The 25,015-nt window shown below is 40.4% G+C and overlaps 1 protein-coding gene across 3 annotated transcripts in view; it reads right to left on the bottom strand.

Annotated features, from left to right (window-relative positions):
• MDGA1 (MAM domain containing glycosylphosphatidylinositol anchor 1) overlaps positions 1 to 24,380 on the bottom strand; it is an 86,441-nt gene extending 62,061 nt beyond the window's left edge. The window contains exon 1 of one of the 3 annotated variants that reach the window (XM_051996838.1): positions 22,907 to 24,380. In XM_051996838.1, the coding sequence (XP_051852798.1) occupies positions 22,907 to 22,973 (67 nt within the window). In that variant the 5' untranslated portion in view covers positions 22,974 to 24,380. The remainder of the gene's footprint in view (positions 1 to 22,906) is intronic. The other 2 variants (XM_051996839.1, XM_051996837.1) reach the window with 2 other exon arrangements.
• Between the last annotated feature and the right edge of the window lie 635 nt (positions 24,381 to 25,015).

Below are 25,015 nucleotides of genomic sequence, written 5' to 3' on the forward strand. Positions count from 1 at the left end.
GGTTCCCTCTCCTTCAATCCCCAACATTTAAAAAATTCCCAAAAGTAGTAACAAACATTTAAATACACAGAAAATTAAAAACAACAAAAAAAGTTGTGTTGAAAATGTTTTTAAATGTATAAATTACTTTTATTGTGTGTAATACTTCAGGGGCAGCTAGGTGGCACAGTAGACCTGGGCCTTCAGTCAAGAAGACCTACATTCAAATCCAGCCTCAGACATTTACTAACTGTGTGATCCTAGGCAAGTCACTTAACCTAGTTTTTCTCAAATTTCCTTATTTGTAAAAGAAACTGGAGAAAGAAATGGCAAATCACTCCACTATCTTTGACAAGAAAACTCCAAATTGGGTCACCAAGATTTAAATAAGAATGAGTAACAATAAAGTTACTTTTAGTAAAATTAAAAATGTTCCTTTTTGCTTTCCTAGTGTTTTACATGTTTTTAGATAAAAGGTAGACTTTGTCAAAAATGCATATAATTGTTGGCTTTGAAGGCGAAAAAAAGGTGTGATGGGGAAAAGCCTAGACTGAGTTCTAAGTCTAGTTCTAAGTTCCATTTCTGTTCAATCATTAAGTTCTCTATATGACCTGATTCAATTCACTTAGTCTTTCTTGAACCCCAGTATCACAGAATCATAGATTCAGAGCTGGAAGGGACATTAGAGGCCAACTAGTCCTCCTTTTGTTGATAAGAAAAGTAAGACCCAAGGAGATTAAATTAATTGCTTAAAGTCACAAAAGTGATAAACATCTGATGCAGGATTTGAACCTATTTCATCCAATTCCAAACTCAGCATCATCATCCTGTATCACACTGACTTAATCCTCCTCTATTGTTCAAATCTGGTCTCAGAATTTACTAGTTGTGTGACCATGGACAAGTCACTTAACCCTATTATGAAGAGTCAGACATGATTGAAAAATGACTGAACTGGGAGGGAAGGGAAAGAAGAGATTGGATTAAAAACCATTGCAGTTCTTTCCAGTTCTAAATGGTATAATCCTGACACGTCATGACTAGTTGATCCTTCTAGTTCTTACATTTGGTGTTCCATACTTCATGAGTCTATGAAGTGTGCTGTGGAAAGATCCTACTTCTTCTTTCAATTTTCTTATCTCAGGAACAAGTAAGGAAGTGGGATTGGGGACAAAAAAGAAGGATTTAGGGAGATCACACCAATGTGTAAATAACTATTCCTTGGGATTATTTTTGACAGTTTCACCAGTCACAGAAATCATGTGGACAATTGGTAAATACTTCATTCCAAAGTGGGGTTCTTGCTCATAAAATATGGGGACCAAAGGTCCATAAGCTAGTTTTTCAATATATTTTGTTAACTGAATTCTAATAGAATTGGTTTGCTTTGTAATCCATATTTTAATTTAGGAGTTTAAAAAAACACTCTGAGAAGAGGTCTATCACCTTCATTGAACTGTCAAAATGGTCTGGACTCACACAAAAAGGGTTAAGAACCCCTAACAGAGAATATATTGAATAATTCACTTTCTATCATTTTGATAATCTAAGTGAATTTTCTGTCCGTCTGAAAGCAAAGTTGGTTTATGAATGTGATATGACACAGAATACATAAATCTGGATTTCAGAGATACTTAACAAGGTCAGACAAGCAGCAGACAGGATAAGCATGAGGGGTTGAGTGAAGCAGTCATGACACAGATTGACATCAAGAGAACTGAAGGCCAAGAATAGGAAGAGAGTATGGAAAGACCCTTAGCCTGGGAATAAGGTTATTTGAAAGTATGATCTCAGGAAAATTGCTTCTCCTCTCTGTACTTTTCCTCCTCTGTAAAATGAGGGAGGTGACTAAGATATTCTTCAGTAGATAAATGGCAAAAGGATAGGAACAGGTTGCTTTTATAAGAAACAAATCCAAACTACCAATAGTTTTTTTTTTTTAAGGCTCTAATACTAATTAGAGAAATACAAACTAAACTAATCTGATAGATGTGCAATGGAATTTCAGAATTACTTTAATTTGTATTTTTCTAATTAACAATATAGAATATTTGTCCATATGGCTTTGGTAGTCTTGCTTTATTTCTTTAAACAAAATGACCTGTTCTCAAAGAATATGAACAGACATTTTCAAATGAAATTAAAACCATTTCTAGTCATATGAAAAAATGCTCTAAATCACTATTGATCAGAGAAATGCATAGTAAGACAATGCTGAGGTACTACTACACACCTCTCAGATTGGCTAAAATGACAGGAAAAGAAGATGATGATGGAATGTTGGAAGGTATGTGTGAAAACCTGGCACTAATACATTGTTGATGGAATTGTGAACTGATTCAACCATTCTGAAGAGCAGTATGGAATTATGCCCCAAAGGGCTATCAAACTGTGCATATCCTTTGATCCAGCAATGTTTGTACTGGGCCTGTATCCCAAAAAGATCTTAAAGAAGGAAAAGGGACCTGTATTTGCAAAAATGTTTGTAGCAGCCCTCTTTGTCATGGCAAGGAACTGGAAACTGTGGATGCCCATCAACTGAAGAATGACTGAATAAATTGTGGTATATAAATTTTAGGGAATATCATTGTAATATAAGAAACGATCAGCAGGAAGACTTCAGAGAAGCCTGGAGAGATTTATATGAACTAATGCTGAGTGAAGTAAATAGAATCAGCAAAACATTGTACACAGCAACAGCAAGATTATACAATGATCAATTCTGACAAATGTGGCTCTTTTCAGGTCAGTTCCAATGATTTTGTGGTGAATAGAATCATCTGCATCCAGAGAGGGGACTGTGGGGACTGTGTGTAGATCATAATATGGTATTTTCACTTTTTTCTTGTAGTTTGCTTGCATTTTGGTTTTTTTTTCCTTTTTTTCCCTTTTTGTTCTGATTTTTCTTGTGCAACATAATAATTGTGGAAATATGTATAGAAGAATTGCATATGTTTAACATATATTGGATCACTTGCCATCTAAGGGAGGGGGTGGGAGGGAAAGGAGGGAGGGAGAAAAAAATTTGAACACAAGGTTTTGCAAGGATGAATGTTGAAAATTATCTGTGCATATGTTTTGAAATTAAAAAGCTTTAATGGAATGAAAACAAGCAAATGGATGGATGGATTGATGGATAGATAGATGGATGGATGAATAAATAAATGACCTGTTCAAATCTTTTTACTAAATTAAGTCACACTGGTTCACCATTGGTGATCTAAGCATTCTGGAGAGCTATAAGCCTATAACCCAAGGAAATCCATGAAACAAAAAAGAAAAAGATCTATGCACAGATATTTATAGAAGCTCTTTTATAATATCTAAAACCTGGAAACAAAGATGGTTCTCACCTACTAGAGAATGGCTAAACAAATTATGCTATACAAATGTAATAGAATATTACTGTGCCATAAGAAATGATGAAATGGACAGTTTCAGAGGAAATTGGACAGACCTGTATGAACTGATGTGAGTAAAGTAAGCAAAACTAGAAAAACAATTTTTTACAAATTATAACAACATCAGAGAAAAATAACTTTGAAAAATTTTAGAGCAATGATCAATGCAATGATAAGCTAAGAATCCAGAGACTAGAAGATGAAACATAATTATCTACCTCTGAGAGAAAGAGATGATGGACAAGTTTCAGAATGAGTCATACATTTCTAGCCTTGGTCAATGTGGAAATTTGTTTTGCTGAATATTTGCTACATGAGTTTTTTTAACTATTCAATTTGGAGGAGGGGTAGAAGAAGAAAGAAATAGTAAATGATTGAATTAATTAATTAAAAATAAATAAAATAAGGAAATTGTAATAGATGATTTCAAAGGTCCCTTTCCAACATTGACATTTCATGATTTCTGTGATTCATGTGATTCAAAGGCAGGGCTGTGAGTGAAGGACCTGGTAAGAAAGAGCCTGGTTTGGCAGACTGTGACCAGAAGTGTCATAAAAGACTGAAAATTAATTAAGGCTAGGGAAATAAAAGATATTATTGTCTTTGGCAGAGGGGTGAGGTAGGAGGTAGGCTTGAACACAGAAAGCTAAGGAAAGGAACTAGAAGCATCGTTCAATTTAGTAAGCATGTATTAAGTACCTACTATGTGATAGGCACTACACTAGGCATTAGGGATACAAAGACAAAAAACAAATATGAAATAGTTCCTGCCCTTGGGGAATTTACATTCTATTGAGGGAGAGGAAAAGGAATCTGTAGTATAGCAGCAAGAATCCTAGAAGTTTATGTAAAAAGTTCTTGTTTTGAGTTCAGGATACTTACTTATTGCATGATTGCTGGCAAAGGCATTTCTTCTCTCTGAGTCTCAGTTTCATAATCTACAAAATGGGGATGACAGCATGGGGTTGTTATGGCAAAAGTGTTTTTGTAAACTTAAAGCTTTACAGAAATATGAGGTGAGTGAAGGTGAGGAAATAAATGACTGTTTTGAGGCAGGGGGAAGAGGTCTGGTTAAGTCTGATTTCTAAAACAAATTGAAGAAGTTTAGTAATATATCTGCAGTCATTATATAATGCCCCTCAAAATCCCTAGGAAAAATCATTTTTCATAGTGGGCAATTTGGTGTCTTTGAAGAAGTAACTTCAACCAGGAACTTAAGAAGATGAACCTGGAACCCCAACAGAAAGGATTTAGTTTCAAGTAAGCTCCTTGAGGGCAGGGATTATATTGTACTTTTATCTTTGTACCTCCAGAGTCAAATGTCAAGTCCTCTTTGGCCTGTCTGTTAAGAGGCACATGAGAAATGTTTAAGTACATTACAAATATTTTCTCATTTTGTTCTCAAAACTTCCCTGGAAGAAAGGTGCTATGACTAATCCCCCTTTTCACTATTAAGAAAATCAAGGCAGACAAACTTACAAGAGTCATAAAAGTAATAAGTGTCTGAGGCCAAATTTGAATTCAGGTCTTCCTGATTTGAAATGATTTATTGTGGTACATAATTTTGTTTTGTACTCAGGAAATGACACTGAGTTCCTTGGCTAATGGTATAGCAAAAAAAAAATCCTAGATTTAGAATAAAGAGATTTGAGTTTGATGGAATACAAGTCACTTTAGAGCAAGAATTTTTTCTTCATTGTCTTTATAGCCCAGTAGTTACACAGTTTCTGGCACACAGTAGGTGTTTAATAAATATTTGTTAATATTTGTTATTTGTATCTATTAATTGACAGAATCTTTTTCAGAGTATCTATACAAACATGAGCAAGGCAATTAACATTTTAAAAACAGTTTTTCCATCTTTATAACAGGCATATTATACCTCATACATGTATATTATACCTCACCTAATTGTAATATTTTTTACAAAATATATAATTGCCCATATAATAATATCATATATTATTATTATTATTTTATTATTATTATTATTATTATATAGTGCTTTGAGGTTTGCAAACACCATTTTTGTTTTTTAGTTGCATTCAGTCTATCTGACTCTCTGTGATCCCATTTATTGGCAAGATATGGAGTGGTTTGCTATTTCCTTCTCCACTTCATTTTACTAATAAGGAAATTGAGGCAAATAGGGTCAAGTGACTTGAAATGTCTTTGGCTAGATTTGAATTCAAGATGAGTCTTCCTAACTCCAGGGCCAGACTCCATACATTCTACAACCTGGCTCTCCTTGCAAACTTTTACAACAACCCTATAAAGTAGAAACTCATGTTAATTCCATTTTACAGTAGAGGAAACTGAGGAAGACATCGGTTATGTGATTTGTCCAGAATCACACAGCTAATGAAAGCTAAGGCTGGATTCTAACTCAAGTCTTCTTGATTGAAGGACCTAAACCCTACCTACTTTGCTGCCTACTAAATTAATCATATTAAAAATATCATCATAATCCTACTCAAAACCTTAGATTAATCCTTACTTCTTGATTCTTATGAACCTTATCTCTATCCAGGATTCATGGCTTCTCAGTTCTCCCAATACTGCATCTCTTACATCTGAGCTCTTTTTTTCACTCATAGAACAATCATTCTTTTTCAGGCCCTCATCCCTCTTGGCTGTACTATTGCAATAGCCTCCTTATTAATCCTCCAGAGTCCAGTCTCCTCCCTTTTCAATACATCAAAATAATCTTCCTAAGGTATAAGTCTAACCATGTCAGTTCCCTGCTCAAAAGCTTTTAGTGGTCTTGATTGACTAAAACATAAAATACAAATTCCTTAATTCTTCCCCATCTGCCTCCATCCTCCCTTTCTGGCTTTAATTTCACTTTCTTCTCCTTCAGAATTTTTATTTATCCACGAGTAGAAAAAGCTCCAAATTGGCAGTTATAATATCTGATTTCTCATTCTCATTCTGCCACATACTATTTGTATGACCATGGCAACCACTTAAAGTCCTTGGACCTCAGTTTCCTCATCTGTAAAATGAAAAGTGAAGTAGATGGCCCTAGGAATCTCTTTCAGCTCTCAATTTATGCACCTATTACCTTTTCCAAACTCAACATTTCATCTCTGTACATGTCATCCAAATACTTGGAATGCATTTTTGCCTCTCAGCATCCCTCTCATTTCAAGCTTCATTTCAAAGATTATCTCATTCATGAAGCCATCCTCAATCTTTCCCATTGTTAGTACTTTCTCCTCCTTTAAGTTATTTTGTGCATTTTTATCTGTATAGATTCTGTATCTCATCCCACCCCCACAGAATGTAAGAACCCCGAATAAAATCTAAGATCCTATAGGACAAGCTGTTTTTCATTCTTTCTTTTTATGCCCAGCCTCAAACACAGCCCAGACACTTAATAGTGTTTGTGGAATTGAGTTGCATCATTGCCTAGATGACATTAAATATCTCTTCCTGCTCTAACATTCTGCAGTTCTCCAATTCAATATATTGACCTCTTCTGCTTGTTCTCAATACAGAGACTCGTTTTTATATAATTTGTCCCTAAGTTTCTCTGTTTAAAGCTCATTTTAACTGAAAGCTTCTTAGGGCAATATCCTGAAGGGGAAAACATTACAATTCAACAAACATTAATTAGCCACTATGTACAAGTCACTGTACACTGACATACAGAGACAAAATGAAAAACTGCAGTCTGGTCCTCAAAGTACTTACATTCTACAAAGAAGATACAAAATGTATCTAGATAAGAAATACAATGTAACTTCAGAAGGTAAAGTACACTAGCTACTAAGGGGATCAGACAAAGCTTCTCTTGAGAATGTGATCCCTGAGAAAATCCTTGAGAGAAATAAGGATTCTAATGGAGGTGATGAGGGAGCAGGATATGAGAGGTAAGATTCCAAACATGGAATCAAAGGACCTGAATCTAAATCCATGATCTGCTACTTACTAGCTGTGTGAAGTTAGGTAATTCACTGACCTTTTCTGGGTCTCAGTTTCTCATTTATAAAATGAGGTTTTCCACACCCAAACCTATGTGATCCTGTGAGGGCATTCCAGGCAGCTTTTGCAATTACTGTTGTTTGTCCTTTGTTTTGAAGAGAACTGATGACATCACAGGGTAATGTCTTGATTTGTGTGTGAATTATATTTAAGTGAAGCCCAGACACACAAAGCTGTCAGCCTCAATGTTTTCTGGAAGTCTGGTAGCAAGATAAAAGGCAGGAGATGGCCTAGGTTCAAGATATAGCATGTCCAATTTGGCCAGAAACTAGAGTGTATGAAGGGAGTAAGAGTTAAGTCTGGAGCACATCAAGAGTGTCAGAATGTAAATGCCAAGCTGAGAAGGCAATAAAAGGTCTATGACAGTGGTAGTCACATTTGCATAGCACTTCATACTTTTAAAAGTATTTTTGCATCTATTAGCTCATTTGATCACCCCAGGGCAACACCCCAGGTAGAAAACTTCTCAGAGCATAAAGTAACTTTAGAGATTCAGCACAAAAACTAAAGCTTCTGAGATAAGGTTAAATGGAAAGAATTTGACTGAAAGAAAACTAAGAAATCTCCATTTTCTCTAAAGAGTTGTCAGAAAAATGGTAACAAGTCATTTCTTCAACTTCACTGAGAGCTGAAATGAAGGAAATGAGCATCTAAATACAGTAGAAAGAAAAACAGTTATCTATCAGGAGAAATTTTCCCCAAAGGAATGAGATACTGAAGAGCTAAACAAAAGGGGTTCCTGGGATCAAATTCCTCCTTCTCCAGAGGACTTTAGAAACCTGAGGAGTCACTCACCTGAACCAATTTGTGTGCCATCCTTCTTCCAGGTGACACCTTTCAAGAGCCATCCCTCAGAGGACTGTTGAAGTCAACTTTTTTTGTAATCCTAGAACATCTGAGATGGAAAGGGTCTTAAAAAGTCATCTCAATGAAGGGGGTAGTTCCAGAAAAATCTAGGAAGACTTATATGAATTGATGCAAAGTGAAGTGAGTAGAACTAGGATAACAATTTACACAGTAATGGAAATATTGCAGTGATAATCAACTGGAACCTAGCAACTCTGTTCAATCCAATGATTCAAGACAATTCCAAAGGACTCATGATGAAAGATTAAATAGCTCCAATTTTAAATTAAAAACTGATGCAGATCAAAGCATTTTTTTAAAATTTTATCACTTTTTTTGGCAATATGGCTAATTTGGGAATATGTTTTGCATGACTTCATGTGTACTATAGGTGGCGTATTTCTTTTCTTCTCAGTGAGTGGGAGAAGGGGCAGAGTGAGGGAAAAAATTTGAAATTAAAAAAATTAATAGATTTTTAATAAATATGAAAACAAAAAGAAAGGGTTCCTCAAAGTTCGGGGGGAGGGAGGAATCCAACTGCTTCATTTTGTAACTAAAGAAGGATCTAGATGGGTCAAATGACTTATCCAATTTTTACTGGATCCTGGATTCACTGGATAAACTGATCCAAATTTACTCTATTAATAAATGGCAGTCTGGATTTGAACCCAGATGTCACAAGATCATAAATTAGTTTCAAGACATTTTAATCCTGGTCAAATCCTCTCATTTTACAGAAACTGAAGCCCAAAGAAAATAATTAATTTAATAAAGATCTCACAGGTAATAGGGATTTGAATTTATATCCTTTTATTCCAATTCAGGAGTTAACCTTCCTTAGAAGTATCCTATTCTTGGTTCTGAAGAACTTATAGAATAATCCAAGGAATTAAGCAAAACACAAATTATCTCATTTTTATAAATCAGTAAACTATGATGCAAGTTACACAGCAATGCTTCAAAAGGACAGAATATTAAAAGCAGATCTCCTGACTACAAATTCAAAGTTTTTCCACCTCCATCACTTCTTTAGAGTCTCTTTATAATCCTAGCACAGAATGGGTGTCTCTACTCAAGAGCTGGAAGTATATTTATTTCCATAAATATTTATTGGGGAAGCTAGATGGCACAGTGGATAAAGCACCAGCCCTGAAGTCAGGAAGACCTGAGTTCAAATCTAGCCTCAGACACATAACACTTCCTAGCTGTATGACCCTGGGCAAGTCACTTAACCCCAATTGCTTCAGCAAAAATAAATGAATGAATGAATGAATGTTTGTTGTAGGAGAAGTAGAGTGGGATGGGTGAAGGGGGAAGAAATTATCTAGGTTGGATTCAGACTAAAAAATCTTACCAATTCTCAGAGAATCCCATCAGACAAGAATAAATCAAAATAGCAGTTTCCTCCTATATAATGCTTTACAAACATTATCTCATTTAAACTTTATAGCATATCTGTAAACTAGGTAGACTAGTACAAGGATTATATACCCATTTTACAGATGAAGAAGCAGGATCTCAGAGAGTAATTTACCTTTAATCGTAATAGTAACATCTGGTATTCATAAGGTTTGTAAAACATTATATACAGATTATCTCATGGTATTCATAAGGTTTGTAAAACATTATATACAGATTATCTCATTTGATACTCATAATTTCCCTGTTGATGTAAATACTCCAAATATTGGAAACAGTTTGAGAGAAATTAAGGGAATTGTCTAAAATCACACAACTAGTGTCTAAGTTGGGAAGCAAAACTAAGACTTTCTGATTCTAAGTCCAGAGCTTGATCCATCATATCACATTGCCATGGAGAGCCATTTTTGAGTATTTGATGGGCTGTCATATAGAAGAGAGCTTTATACTGTTCAGTCCCAAAGGAAAGGAGCAGGAACAATGGATGGAAGTTCAAAAGAGACAGATTTAGGGTTGATGCCAGGAAAAACTTCCCCAATAACTAGCTATCTAAATTTGCAGTGATTTGCCTTAGGAGTCACTGAATTCCCTCTCATTGGAGGTGTTTGAATTGTCATTGGCAATCTTCCAAAAGAAGTTACTGTATTCCTTTACAAAGACTAGACAGTTTCTTGACAGATTACAGCAGTGGGCCAAATCTAACAATATGAAATTCAACAGAGATAAATATAAAGTCTTATGTGAGTTCAAGAAATCAACTTCCCAAGAACAGGATGGGAATGGGGTAGGGAACAAACAGTCCCATGATTAGACAGGTTTGTTTCTTTTTTCCTGGAGAAGATCTAGGAACTGTTAGATCAATAAATTTTAAAGAGGGTAATATAATCTTGGGCTGTATTGAAAGGTATAATATCTACAAATAAAGAGGGATGGCCTTTCTACAATCTGCTCTTTCTGTTTGGATCACAACCCAGTGATTCTGTTCAGTTTAGGATATTATAATTTAAGAAACTGAAGATTAATCAGAGAAATCGTCAGCATATTGAAAATGGCTTTGAGATAATGTCTTATAAAGACTGGTTGAAGGAGCAGGATATGTTTGACCTGGAGAAGATTTAAGAAGCAAAATCACTATCTTCAAGTACTTAAAAGATAGTAATGAGAAATCAGATATAAATCTAGGTCTGTAAGATATCTCAGAGAACATTGACACCAATCCGCTATTTTATAAATGAAGGAATTAAGATTTAGAAAGTTTAAGTGACTCACCCAAGTCATCCAAGGTAAGCCTCAGAGGAAGGACTTCAACTCAGACTCTCTAACTCTGAAGGTGCTATTCTTTTCTCTGAACTCCAAGAAGGTAGAGCCAGGATCAATCAATTGCAAGAGAGCAAATGAAGGAAAAACTCCATTTGAGCTCTCTGAAAGTTGGATGGCTTACCTTGGGAGGTCTTAGAGGTCTCCAAGCAGGGGCATTGTGGAGGGAGAGGGTTCTTTTGAGGATATAAATTGGACTAAACTGCCAAGATCTCTCTCAGTTCTAAAGTTCTAAAATGATCTTATGATTCCTACAAAAGAATAGATATGCAACTTACCTGGTTCTCCCTATGCAACTGACCTGAAGCATAATCTTGTGTGTATAATATATTATCCAAGTATAGAGAATGAGGAAAAAGGAGGTCGAAAGAGAGGAATCACAGCAGGGTGGTCTAGAGATTAGAAAGCCTGGGATATTGCTACAAACTCAATGTATGACCTTGGATAGAGTGCAACCTCTATTTCTCTGGACTTCATTTTTTCTCTCTTGTTAGATGAAGGTGTTGGACCTTCTGCTAAGCTCTAACTGATCTATTTGAAATTTAAATAAAACAAGGAATAATCACGTTTGAAAAAAATTTGCAAATTTCAATTAAAAGCCATTGACAATTAAATGGCTGATCATCCAAACCTGAGATTAAAATGGAAATTGCCTGAAAAGGTTGGGAGAAAAAAAAGGACCATTCCTTCCTGACCCTCAAAATAATCTTGCTTTTTATCCTTTCCATTTTATAATTTAAAAAACTGAAGATCATCAAAATGAAATGACTCTCCCAGGGTCATACAATTAGTAATTAATTGAAATCATATTAACTCTTCTTGTTCAGTTATATTCAATTTTTCATAACCTCATTTGGTATTTTCTTGGCAAAGATACTGAAGTGATTTGCCATTTCCTTCTCCAACATTAACTCTATTACAATGAAAATTCCATCTCCAAAGGAAAAATGGAATGGTAGCTTAAAAAAAGAAAAAAAGTTCCAGGGTTTGATTCTGCCTATTAGAAGCAAAGACTTGAAGTCTCTCCTCAAAAGTCCAAACCATCCCAATAGGGATGACCAGTTTCAAAAGGTGGAAGATGCAAGACTAGGCAAAAGGGTCAATTCTATTCAGTTCAGCAAGAATTTAAGAGGATACTATGTCCCAGGCACTATACTAGGTACTGACGATGCAAAGATAAAAAATCTGAAACATCCTCTGTGCTCACACAGCTTATGTTCTTCTGATATACAGATTCTGATGATTACAATAGATAAATAAATGCAAAATATATACAAAAATAAATATAAAGTAATTGGGATGGAGAATTAATGGGAAATAAACAAAGACTTTAAACTGAGCTCTGAAGGGAACAAAAGGGATCCAAGAGGGTGGCTGAAGGGGAAGAACATTCCAGGGATTGAGGATGACTTGTATAAAGAGGTGGGAGGTATAAATAGGTACCAACAAATAGAATGGTTTGTCTGGAAATGTAAAAATCAAGTGCTTACTCATCATTCTCCCTCCTCATGTATTCTATGAATAAGTGTGGAGGTTTTAATATAATGCAAATTCAACAGGAGAGGAATATGGCAGTCAAAACAACTAGTATGAACCACATTAAGACCAACATGGCATGTAGTAACCACCAGATAATAATCCCATTATTTCTCTACAGTGATAAATCTTCACTGAAAGATAACTTCATTGGAAGATAACTGGAATGGTGAAGTCTCAAAATCACACCACAAAAAAAAAATCAAATGAAGGAAATAGGAATGTTTAATCTGAAGAAAAGATGATCTAGAGAGGACATAATGTCCATATTCAAGAAGGCTATTGTTTGTCCTTCATTCTCAAAGAGGAACATGACATCAGGAAGTGTTGCCATGATATGCAAGTAAATTGCATTTAAGTGAAAGAAGGCTGTTCAGAGTCACCAGTCTCACTTTCTCCTGCAGAGCCATCTGGGATTAGTGACAATATATAGATCGGTACGACTGGTGATAGCCCTGGATACAATGGGAAGCCTTGGTCTTTTTAAGGCATGATCTTTTAACAATTTTCAGTTTGACTGATGTAATGCCCAGTCAGTGATTAAAGCTAAGTAAGAAATAAGATAAAGAATGCCTCTTTTATCTTGTTAAATACACACACACATACCACATATATATGGGTATATATACTTATACATGTATATATAAACACACACACATAAAGCAACCATACATGCATATATATATATATATATATATATATATATATATATATATATATCACAGTCTGGAAGAGGAACATCCTCAGGGTTTCTGGCCAAAACTGAAACAATTGCTACTTACATTTACTCTGAGACAATTAAGGTCCAAACAATGACTAAGTGGGACTTGGCCTGTGACCTATTGTTGGTCAATCAATGAAAGCCAGAGTGATTTGGATTTAAAGCTTGGTTCTTAAGAAAGAAATTTAGCCCGTAACTGTAAGATATTGTGTAAGAATTCAGCAATCAAAAGGTAAGGGTATGATATTCTCATTGGACAGAGAAAAGAAGAGGGATAGAAAAAACAAAAAAACACAGGTAGGACAAGACAAGACAGGACAGAAAAGCTATATTGCCCAACTGACTAGTTCCAGTTGAGTCCCCAGTAGGGCAATTCCTACAACTCACAAAGGTTGTTGTTTGTCTTTCATTCTCAAAAAGGACCATGACATCAGGGAAATGATGTCATGATATGCAAGTGAATTGGATTTAAGTGAGAGAGGGCTGTGCAAGGTCACCTGCCTCACTTTTTCCTCTGGAATTATCTGGGTCCAGTAGCCAGATGTAGATCAGGAAGGCTAGAGATGACTCTCCTTCAAGAAGGCAGTGAAATGCTACAAGGTATAATCCTCTGGGTTTGCAGTCGGGAATGTCTGAGTTAAACTCGAATCTCTAGTACTTATTTGGATACTTAGTGTGTGACTCTGGGCAAGTCATTTAACTCGTGTCTGCCTCAGTGTCTTCAAATATAAAATGAGGGTAATTATAGCATCTCCCACAGAGAGTTACTGTGAGAATTAAATGAGATTTTTAAAAGCACATGGAACATATTAAACACATAATGCTTAGAGTTTTTTTCTTTCAAGAATTTAATCAGTTGTTACATAGAATGGGGGCCAATCTTTTTCTGCTTATCCTTCCAAGGGCAGAAATAGGTAGAAATTAAGAACAGATTTAGGTTCCACATGAGAAAAACCTCATTCCAATTAGAACTATACTACAGAGAAATGGACTGTCTGACAAGGAAGTAGTATCCCTTTTCCTTGAGGTCTTCAAGTGAAGGTTACATCCATCAACTTTTGGGTGCTATTGTACAACACGGCCTTTGAAACCCTTTTTCACTTTGGGGATCATGAAAATCTATGGTTCTGGATTCCAGAATAAGAAAAAAATCCTATTTTGTCTTAAGACAGTTTCATATAATGAAAAAAAGATTCTGAGCTCAAGAGAGCTGGGGGTCCAGGGAGTCCTGGATTGTAATACCCATGACTGTAATTGGGTGCCTAAGCAAGTTTCAGAGAACTTAGTTCTCTCATCTATGTAGGGAGACAATAGACTTTTCAATGTTAAAAATATCACAATGGGGTAAAAGGGTTTTGTTGTTTGTGCCCTAAACCCTAAAAGATTTTGGAAATATATAATCTCAATGAAAACAATTGTCTGAAATAGAGGGTTCTGCTCTTTGCCCAGAAATAGGAATGACAAAGATATAATATTAGTTTTGTTGAAGTCTACCTGGTTTTTGTGTCTACCTGTTTAGAGTGGCTGTGACTAAAGAGTTGTCAACTTCTCTGTAGAAAAAGATTTTAACCACTATTCTGTAGCATATTATAGTTGAGGCCATATGAACTTGAAGAAATGAAGCTAAGAAGCTGATAGCAAGAAGCAATATCCAGATTATGAGGCTATGTATATGAAACAGGAATAATGGTACTCGTCTTGGTTACCTTATAAGTCATTTAAAAGGACCGAATAAGGTATTTTGCTAGCCTCAGAGAGCTATTTAAATGTGAACAATTTTTTTGTTTGTTGTTCTGATGAGTTGCCCTCTCTTTCAGAAAAGCTCTCTACCATTTTGATGCTGAAAAATATTTCTCTGTACAAATTCAAATATTCAACAGCCTGCAATCATGATCTGCATTATCTTGCATTACCTAATTTAAGGTGCATCATGAATGCTTTCTCCTTATCACCCCCCCAATTTTTTTTCTTACTGCCTTTTCCTTGAAATTTCTACATTAGATATTCACTTCTTTTGACTAAGCATTTTCTCTTGACTATTCTCCATTAAAATATAAATATAAAACATAATAATTTCTTAATACCTCAGGATATCATTTAAAATACCTAAACATTTCCATCTATTGAGACTGAACAAGAGCAACAAAAACTGTTGGATCAATGACCTCCTGGAAAAATGGGAAGAGAAAGAAGGAAAGGAGTTTGTAGAAGAATGAGTCTAGAGGCTTAAGTTTTTTTGGCCTTCATTGAATTTACAATTTTGTCAAGGACCAGCTCTGCATACAAGGAAATAATTTTCAGGTATTCTGATGGAAGACATGAGAGAGGAGACTAGGAGAATGTATGTATGAGTCCCCAGACCATCTAACTGATTTCTCAATCAATCTTAATTTGCAATGGGAGATGATGCAGTTGGTATCAAGGCTATAGCCTTTTATCAATCCTTGTATCCTGTTTTTTAAATAAGAAATATTGTCTATAAGCCTCTAAGGGAGGCGTGAAAACATAGTGCAGGATATGAGTCAGCCTGAACCACGCTGAGTTAGAAAATAACACAAATTTCTCTAATTTAGGGCTAGGTCTGTGTTAAGAATATAGCCAATGTGGATGTGGACACATTCTGGATCCTTTAGGGGTAATCAAGATAAATGGGGTTATAATAAGAGCTTCAGAGGAGCCTAGGACATTCAGTCTTGACCTAGGCTCAGGAATGATGCTATATACTGATTGTAGTCGGGGGAAGATTGAGGCAGAATAAAGGGGGAGAAACAGGAAAGACAATGGAGGAAATATAGTGGCCAAGCGCTCCCCCTGCTGGCCACATATGGAGTCAAAGCAGCAGTGGCAACTGCCCAGCCCAGTACAACCCTTAAGGCTCTGGAAGGCACATCTGGCCAGAGAAGGGAGGGAGAGAGGGAAGGGGAAAAGAAGGAAAGAAGGAAGGAAGGAAGAAAGAAAGGAAGGAAGGAAGAAAGGAAGGAAGGAAGGAAGGAAGGAAGGAAGGAAGGAAGGAAGGAAGGAAGGAAGGAAGGAAGGAAGGGAGGAAGGAAGGAAGGGAGGAAGGAGGAAGGGAGGGGAAAAGGAAGAAAGGAAGGGAGGGAGGGAAGAAGGGAGGAAGGGAGAGAGAAAGGGAGGAAGGAAGGAAAGAAGGAAGGAAGGAAGGAAGGAAGGAAGGAAGGAAGGAAGGAAGGAAGGAAGGAAGGAAGGAAGGAAGGAAGGAAGGAAGGAAGGAAGGAAGGAAGGAAGGAAGGAAGGAAGGAAGGAAGGAAGGAAGGAAGGAAGGGAGGAAGGGAGGAAGGAAGGAAGGAAGGAAGGAAGGGAAAAAGAGAGGGAGGGTTAGGGTTAGGGTTAGGCCAGTTCCTTCTCTCATGGGTCCAAGAGATAGAGATATTGCAGCTCCACACCTGTATCCTTCCCAGATCAAGGCATAGAAGGAGCTTGAGGAAGATATAAGTCCCTGACTCCAGACAGCAAGCATAGGACTGTGTGCCTCATATGTCTCCATTACTTCATTCCAAATGACCCAACTAAACCCTGGGTCCTCCTATTTCCCTATCAATAGTTTTTGGAGCAAGAAGTCTCTGATTGGGCTCCAGTCACAGCCCTGAGTTTCCATTCCCAGCTCCAACTATCAATCGATTTCCCACATCATTTATTTGCAAGGAGTGGCGGGAATGATTAGCTCCCTCCCATCTCCCACTAAAGCCTGAATACAGTTCCCTTGTTTCCGAAAAGCAGAGTTAATACAGGACTCTCAATCAGGAAACCCATCCCCAGTGAGACTGGGATCATAGCCAGGCTGAACAATTAAGCCAGGTCCCTAGACAGGGCCAGGCCAGCTTGTCCCATCTCCCCTTCCCCAGGGTGTCTTCCTCTAATTAAATTCCCTCTCTTACTTTTTACAGCAACAGAGCCGCTGAATACCCGCTTCACCACCTTTGCTGGGAGAAAAGACTGCTATATTCACAGTATAGTACAGGTGTAAACATGGGACTGCACTAATAGCTCTAGATTCCTCTCCCCATCCTTCAGGTTTTATTCCTTACCACAAACAGGTTGAGCTGAAAGGCATTGTTCACGGCTTTCTCTTGAGAGTATTAGACAACTGTGCAGAATGGCACAGAATACTATTCCTCCTATCCAGAGCCCCCAAACCCTTTCTATTTGTGAGGAGATAGATCCCTTCTCCTTGAAATTCACTCATCAATACAATTGCCACAACTGGAGGGCAAAGGGAGGGGGAGGGTAAAAAGGATGGAGTCTTTTTTCCAGCTGAAAGGCTTTAGAGCTCTTAAAGAAAACTCTGCTTTGTCAATGAAATAGGATTGTAGCAACCCTGTTCTCCGAAGTCAGAACTCCCTGAATCGCCACTGCCCTCGTTTCTCCCTGTGGCAAAGCATCGCTTCATTTCAGAGGGCAGTGCTCACTGATGGGCCAATTTTCAAGACTACTTTGACAATTGCGAGGTACAGAAACACCATGGAAAATCCTCAGGATGTTTTCTTAAATAGATATACTGAGATTGGGAATGGAATTGGGGGAGGGAGGGAGTGGCAATGGGAACCACAGTCTATCCTCCCAGGTCCCTGGGAGACATACTTCTTGAAATTATTTCTCCCCCAATCCTCCTTTAAAAAAAAAAAACAAACCCTGACATGGTGATAATTTTATAAGCTATGTTGCTCTTGTCAAATTATTCAACATCTGTCTTCATGTTCCCACAAAAATTAGCATAGGAGAGTAGTTTCTGATGACACCTTTGGTGAAATATTTTGACTTCTACCAGTAAGTTGCAAACAACCTGTCGTAAGGATAATGTCAATTTCCACTCCTGAATATTAAATAATCCAGAGGTTTGTTGTGCTTTTGTGGGGGAGAGTAATCCTTGCCCTCTAAATGGCTGGAAGGCCTGCGGGGGTGGATATGCGGGAAGGAGGAGAGGACTAAGAAAGGAAACTTCCTGAGCAGAAGCTAATCCTCACTTTACTCCATTCCACCCCAGCCAGCCAGCCTATTCTCTCCAAGACCGGAGCCCCACAAGAAACCTTGGCTTTCCCTATTAACCAGTTCCTGAGAAGTCAAATAAACAAACTGACCCTAGAAGAAAAGAAAGACTGGGAGGGATTGAGGAAGGAGAGGGGTAGGGACCCAGTCACCAAAGGACTATGTGACCTAAACTCAGCTGGGATAGCATCTGTACCAGGCCAGAGAAGAGAATGGAATAAGGCTGGAAAAAATAAAACATCTGGTGAAAAAATTCCCTCTTCATTCTCCCTACCCTTCTACATCTCCCCACTCAGGATTACATCCAGGAGGAAGGAGGGGGAAGAGGAAAAGGATCTCAAATGATAATTCCTGAAGTCCAAGGGAGCTGCTATCAAATGAAATGGCAACAGAGATTATGACAGTCAAGAAGTGGATCAAAGTATTGGGAAGGGCAGGCTGAGCATCCTATTTAAGCTAAGGAAAAACTAATTTTTGAGTTCCTAGATCTTGCAACAACAACCGTACCCCTTCTTGGGGATAGTTCTGATTCCAATGGTTCTTAAAATCAGCAAATTTAGAAATGGAAGAGATTTTAGAAGCATTTATTTCAATCTTCCCCTTTTGTAGATTGGCTAACAGAGATCTGTCAGAGTAAAAAGACTTGCCGATAACTAAATGGGTAATAAATATAATAGGCAAGATTTGAAACCCTTTGACTTCAAGATCAGCTCTCTTTCTATTGTACCGTGTAATCAGGAGCTGAGTCAGGCCCATTTACCGAAATTCTCCTCTAAACAGAAATCCCTAAATGTTCTAAATTGACCCCTTGCCCCAAGATTAAGATAGTGACATTTGCCTCACTAATGCCATATAGAATCAGTATACAGAAAGAGAGAGAGAGAAATACAAAGCAGGGTAATGGAAAATAGTGGGATGAGAGTCAGGAGATCTTAATTACAATCCTAGACTTGACACTTTTTAGCTGTATGACCCTGGACAAATCATTTATCTTTTCCAAGACTCATCTAGCAAACCTCAACTTGTTGTATGAATGTTTATTTTATAGTTATCCTTTCTTCCTACACTTGGGGAGAGCGGAACATTGTTTCTACCTTACACTGGGTGAGAGAATATTTGAAGACCCGGATGGCTTCTTTTATGGAGATGTGCTGCTTCTCATCTGTCTCTCAAAAAACACATCCCTATCCACATCTCTATGCACAAAGTCAATGGGCGGGTAGCTCTGGACAGTTCCTCATTTCTTCCCTTGCCTAGATTTTCTGGGTCTTAGTCCCAATTCCCTATTGCCCTATAGATTCTGCTATATAAGAATGACTTTTCTATAACTCCCCTAAAAAAAAAATCCAGGAGTGTCCTGTCACCCCTTTCCTCCCCACTGACTTGCCTGAGTCCTTCCCACCAACCTCGCCCAACTCATCTGGTTTTAGAAAAAACTGCCGCAGTCTGAGGTCTTTCCCCAGTCCAGTCCTTCCAAACAAATGTCACACCTACCTCTGGCTTCATAGCCGAATCTAAGAATCTTGTGGCCCTTCTTACCCCAAACCCAAGTCTTAGGCTCCCTGCTCACACATTCTTTTTTCACCCTGGTAGCTCTATCTATTTTGATGAGAGACCATTTGGAAGTGAGTAAAACAGAAATTCTGGGCTCTGACCCACAATTCTTAAAATCAAGCCAAATTTCAGTAAGAGAATCTCCCTTCCCTGTCTAGAGTTTCCTGTATCTCAATTAAATGTGCTGTCACCTGTCATCCCCACCCAATGCATACAAGCTCCCCCTCTCCCCATCCATCTTAATAAAACCTTACAGCCTAGCCTGTCCTCTTAAGGTTCTGCCCTGCCTTCAGTTACAAGATGGAAATTCTCAAAGGAGGTGGTGGCTCCCAACATCAAAGAGGCTGGGACTAACTCCATTCAATTGTCTCTTCCCTGATTTGCTCAAGATGGATAGCAGGAGGGAAGGAAACATCAAAAAAAAAAGTTAATAAAATTCCCCTTGAATCCCACCTCCAAACTCTCCAAAGTGATAGTCCCCTGAAACTATACACCTTGCAAATTTTCCATGTTCCCAGAAGAACTGTCTACTAAGCTGTAATGGCCAAGGTTCTCCAATTTAAGAAGCTTTTAGGTGAAGAAAAGACTAGTTAACCTAGCAGAGAGATGTGAAAGAGTTACTGGATGAATATTATAGAATTGTCACAGAATAATACCAGGGAGTACTGAGAGGAAGACTTTGAGACCATCTACCATAATATTAAGAAGAAAAAAAGAAAGAAGGAAAAAATGGCTTTTCCCATTCCTCCTTCTCATCCAGACTCCTTTTGCAAGCAGACTGGCTGGAGGAAATCTGGAGTTTCCTTTCCTCCTTATGGAAGAGTAAAGTAAGGTTTAAACACTGAATGAAGGAAAAAAATTGTGATAATGGAAAAGAAGGGAGAAAGAAAAGGAAGGAGGAAAGAAGAAGAAAAGGAAGAAAGAAAAAGAGAGGAGAGAAAGGGGGAAAAAGGGGAAAGGGAAAGATAGAATGGAGTGATGGAGAAATGAAAAGGAAAGAAAGAATAAAGCAAGCCAGGAAAGGACACTGAAAAAAGTAAAGCAGGAGAGGGGAGAAGGATAAGGGAAGAAGGGAAAAGAGAAAGAAAGGCAGAAAGGGGGGAGAAAGGACAGAAGATAAAGAAAGAAAGAAGGAACAGAGTGAAAAGGGGGGGGAGAAGAAGAGAGGGAGAAAGTAAGAAAGAAGAAATGATGAGATACAAGGAGATAAAGAAGAAGGAGAGAGAGGAAAAGGAAGGAAGGAAGGAAGGAAAGGAAGAAGGCAGACAGGCAGGCAGGCGCTGTTCCTGGATTTCTCTTTTCTCTCTACCTCAGCACTCTAGGCCACTGAGTGGGTGGAGGTCTCCTACTGGCTTTTCCACCTCCAGCTTCTTTCTTCCTCCTTCTTTGCCTACACTGGCCACTCAGGAGGACCTGGCAGCAGGAGAAGCGCAAACTAATTAAGAAGCTTAGAGTTTGGCTGGGAGCCTCAGCCAGCCCCGCCCTGGGGAGAATTAAGCCTGCACTGGCCGTTAGTGTCTCTGCGAACATATTACATCGCAGCTGCACTTCCAGACACGCTGGCCTACTCCTCCTTGCACGGTGTCCCCACCAGGACGGCTGAACACACACGCACGCACACACACACACACACACACACACACATCCCATGAAACAGGACTTCATTTACACCTCAAGCCTGGCATTTCTGGGAAGACAGCAACTTAGCTCTTTTCTCCTACACACATACACACACATACACATTCTAAACTGGACCTAACCACCATCAGAGTGAGGCTCACATTATCAGTTCCCTTAGCCCTAGAGACAGAGTGAGAGAAAAAGAAAGTACAAGCAAAAGCTTCGTTCCTCCTATCAAAGCAACACATCATTAAAAAGTGTCCACAGCCACAGCATCAGGGAAAACAAAGCAAGAGAGAGCCATGGGGTGACTGACTGCCAATGCTCCTGGGACTCCAGGGGAGAACACCCCCCTCATGTCTTTCTAACTGTCCAACAGCACACATACCCGAACCACAACCACCACCTAACCCCACCCCCTGAACTAGGGAGCTCAGCTAGTCTCTGAGAAGGCCTGCCTGGAAGAATGACTTTATCGATGTATCCAAGGGGCGGAGGAATGGGAAGGCAGGGGCCAGAGAAGCAAAGAGAAGGGCTGCAGTAACTCCCTGATATTCTCGAGAAATCTAAGTGGACATTTAATTGGGGCGGGGATGGGGTGGAGGGAGGAGGAAAAGAAGGTTTTCTGGTTTTTTCTTGACAAGATCTCTGAAAACATTTTCAGGAAGGTTCCGTGTGTGAGAGAGATGCATTATGGTCTGCACAAATAAGTAGTACCCACCTTGTGGGTACATGTTGTGTTCCTGTTTTTCGAAGGACTGTGTGTGTGTGTGTGTGTGTTTTCCTAGGCTATGGGGAGTAAGGAGAGGGAGTATCGGGATATGTTCTGTAAATAACAGGGATGTCTGGTAAAGGAGTATCTGGGCAGATTGTTCCAACGATGCTAAGGGAAGCTGAGACTCGGAGTAGGTGTCCTTTGCCCTTTCGAACCTAGGAGAAGTTGAAAAAAACAAAGCTTGCCTTTCCTAGCTGGTACTAGGGAGGAAATCGGGGTGCAGAGGTAACTAGCGAGAGGAACAGAGGTAGACTGGCCCGGGAAACTGGAAACTGGCTCGCCCAGCAGCCTTCTTATTTATTCCCCACCTCACACAATCTTGTCGCCATGACCCCCAGATTCCCCTCAATTTTCATTTACTAGTCCAAATCTTGTGGAAGCAAGGCCTGAGGAGGGAGAGGTTGTGGAATAACGAATCTAGACGCGCTCGCCAACTTTGAGCTAACATGCTTTCCTGAGCCCGGCTCTCTGCGCCTCGCTAGGGAGTGCCAGGGAGTGACGGACATTAAGGACCTCTCACCTGCAATCACCTCCCAGCCTACCCTGGTCAGCACGACCCCTAATTGGAAGCAGAGTTCAAAGGCTGCCAGTTCCCAAGCTTTCCTTTCCTTAGGCGCCTTAGAGGGAGCCAGGACCAGAACAGCAATTCCCTGCCAGTCCTCAAGACCACGCGCACTTTGCGCCCCCGGCAAACTTTACGCTCTCTGCAGCCCAGCTGGTGAGGAACAGTCTGGAGGGAAATCTTACCGTAGACACCTTGTCCCTTGCAGTACATAGGGACCAGGGTCAGTAATAGAAGGCAGGTCACCTCCATCTTCACCGCCGGTGCCTCATCCCCGCGGGGCAGCTCAGCCCTAGAGGCGGCGAGGAGCGCATCCACCAGGGTGCCTCCTTGCCTTCCGTTTGTCCCCCAAACCTGCGCTGGAGACCGCGGCTGCCGCGACCCGGAGTAAGAGACTGGGGCCGCGACAGCTGCGGCGGCGGCAGCGACAGCAGCTAGGACTCCTCCAGAAACGCCGTTGTCAAAGCGGTGATCCAGGGGGCGCTGGCCGGGAGCAGGGCGGCTTAGTCCACCCCGACAATCCAGCCAGCGCCCCGGCCTCTTCTCCAGGAAGAGTCTGGCTCAGGGGCGGCAGTGGTCTAAAGACAGCGAGCCTCAGCCGCAGATCTCTGGGGGCTGGCGGGGAGGGACGAAGTGAAGAGGGAGTATGGAAAGCTCGGCCCCTTCCACTCTGGGTGCGAAGAAATGGGAGTTTGGGGAGGCGGAGGACTCCTCCCCTTTCTGTGGGAGGGGACAGGTCAGTGGGCCCCTTCTGCTGAGCGTCTGATAAATTGGTGATCAAAAAGCGTCAAACTTGGCGGTCTTCCCCCACTCCCAGAGGGGATACCTCCCTGTGGGGAAAGAGGGAGGGGAGAAAAGAGGTGTCTCGTGTGCCAAACAGATTAATCTGATAGCTTTAGTCCCAGCCCAGCTGAGCTAAAACATCCACGCCCGAGCAGAGGAGGAGACCGCTGGACACTGGCAAGCCCACCTCTTCAAAACCGAAAAGCCTCCAAGGCCCGCAGTTTTTCCGCTCCCGGAGTGGCGGGAATGAAGGAGGCGTTTCAGTCTCTCTGGAACTAGTACCGAGGTTTCTTCCAGGGAGGGGCAGCTTTTCACCTCGGTCTGTCCTCGGAGCTTCTCAACTCTTCTTCCCTGGTCCTGGAGGTTCAGAGAGCAAAGTTAGAAGCGGCTTCGGCTCCGGAGAAATCCGAGGTCTCGTCCCCTCCAGGGACCCGCGCTAAAGAGTGAAGACGGCCCCCAAAAAGAAAAAAAGGAAAGAAAAGTTTGAGTTGCTAAAAAATATATGAAAACGATCGGTTTCTTCCTCTTGCAGCCTCGGGCCCGACCCTGTACCGGCAGTAGTGAGCTTCACGAGCTCGCTCTCTCTCCGCTCGGCTCTCCTCCGCCTCTGTCTGTCCGTGACTGGCGCTAGCTGGCTCCGTAGCTCTCAGGAGAACAGGGCTTAGCCTTCCCCGAAGTTGGCCAGCTCCCCCCGCCCCCGCCCCCGCCTGCCTCTCTCCCAGGCCAGCTGCCGGGGGCCCTCTCGGGCGGGGTGAGGCGCTGGCTGGGGGCTCCCCCCGAGGGCGGAGCAGAGCAGTCCAGTCGGGTCGCGAGCCCTAATCGTACTAGACCTTCCTTTTCAGTAACTTCACCTTCCGTGTGGTTCTTTTCATCCGCCCCCCTCCCCTCGAGCTTTTTATTTCAACAGCCTCCCCCCCTTCTCCTTCTCTCTCTCCTTCCTTCGGTCTCTCGCTCTCCCTCCCTTTGTCGCTCGTTCTCCTGTTTGATTCCCCTCCAGTTAAAAAAAGGAGCCAATTAAAATGAGCGGAGCTCTCGCAGAGCCCTGCCTCTGTCCAATTTCCTCGCCTCCCCCAGGACCAATTAGAGAAAACAAAACAGGGATGGGGTAGCAGCCGGCTTCTTCTTACCCTCTTTCTCTTTCTCTCTCTCTCTCTCTCTCTCTCTCTCTCTCTCTCTCTCTCTCTCTCTCTCTCTCTCTCTCTCTCTCTCTCTCTCTCTCCTCCCTCCCTTCCCACTCCTTCCCTCTCTTTCCCTTTGCTCCCTCCCTCCTCTTGCTCTTGCATTGCCTCGCTGCCCCTCGCCCCCCTCCCCCGGGCAGGGAAATGTCAGAAAGCAGATATGGATCCATCTATCCTGAGGACACTGGGAGAGAAAGGGACGTGGGTTTTAGCAAGCTGAAGAACGGGTTTAGGAAGCTACATTCGCACGCGCGCGCACACATACACCACACACACACACACACACACACACACACACACACACACACACACACTGCCGAGCTGCTGCTGCAC

The sequence above is a fragment of the Antechinus flavipes genome, chromosome 4, assembly GCF_016432865.1.
Source record: "Antechinus flavipes isolate AdamAnt ecotype Samford, QLD, Australia chromosome 4, AdamAnt_v2, whole genome shotgun sequence".
NCBI classification, from domain to species: Eukaryota; Metazoa; Chordata; class Mammalia; order Dasyuromorphia; family Dasyuridae; genus Antechinus; species Antechinus flavipes.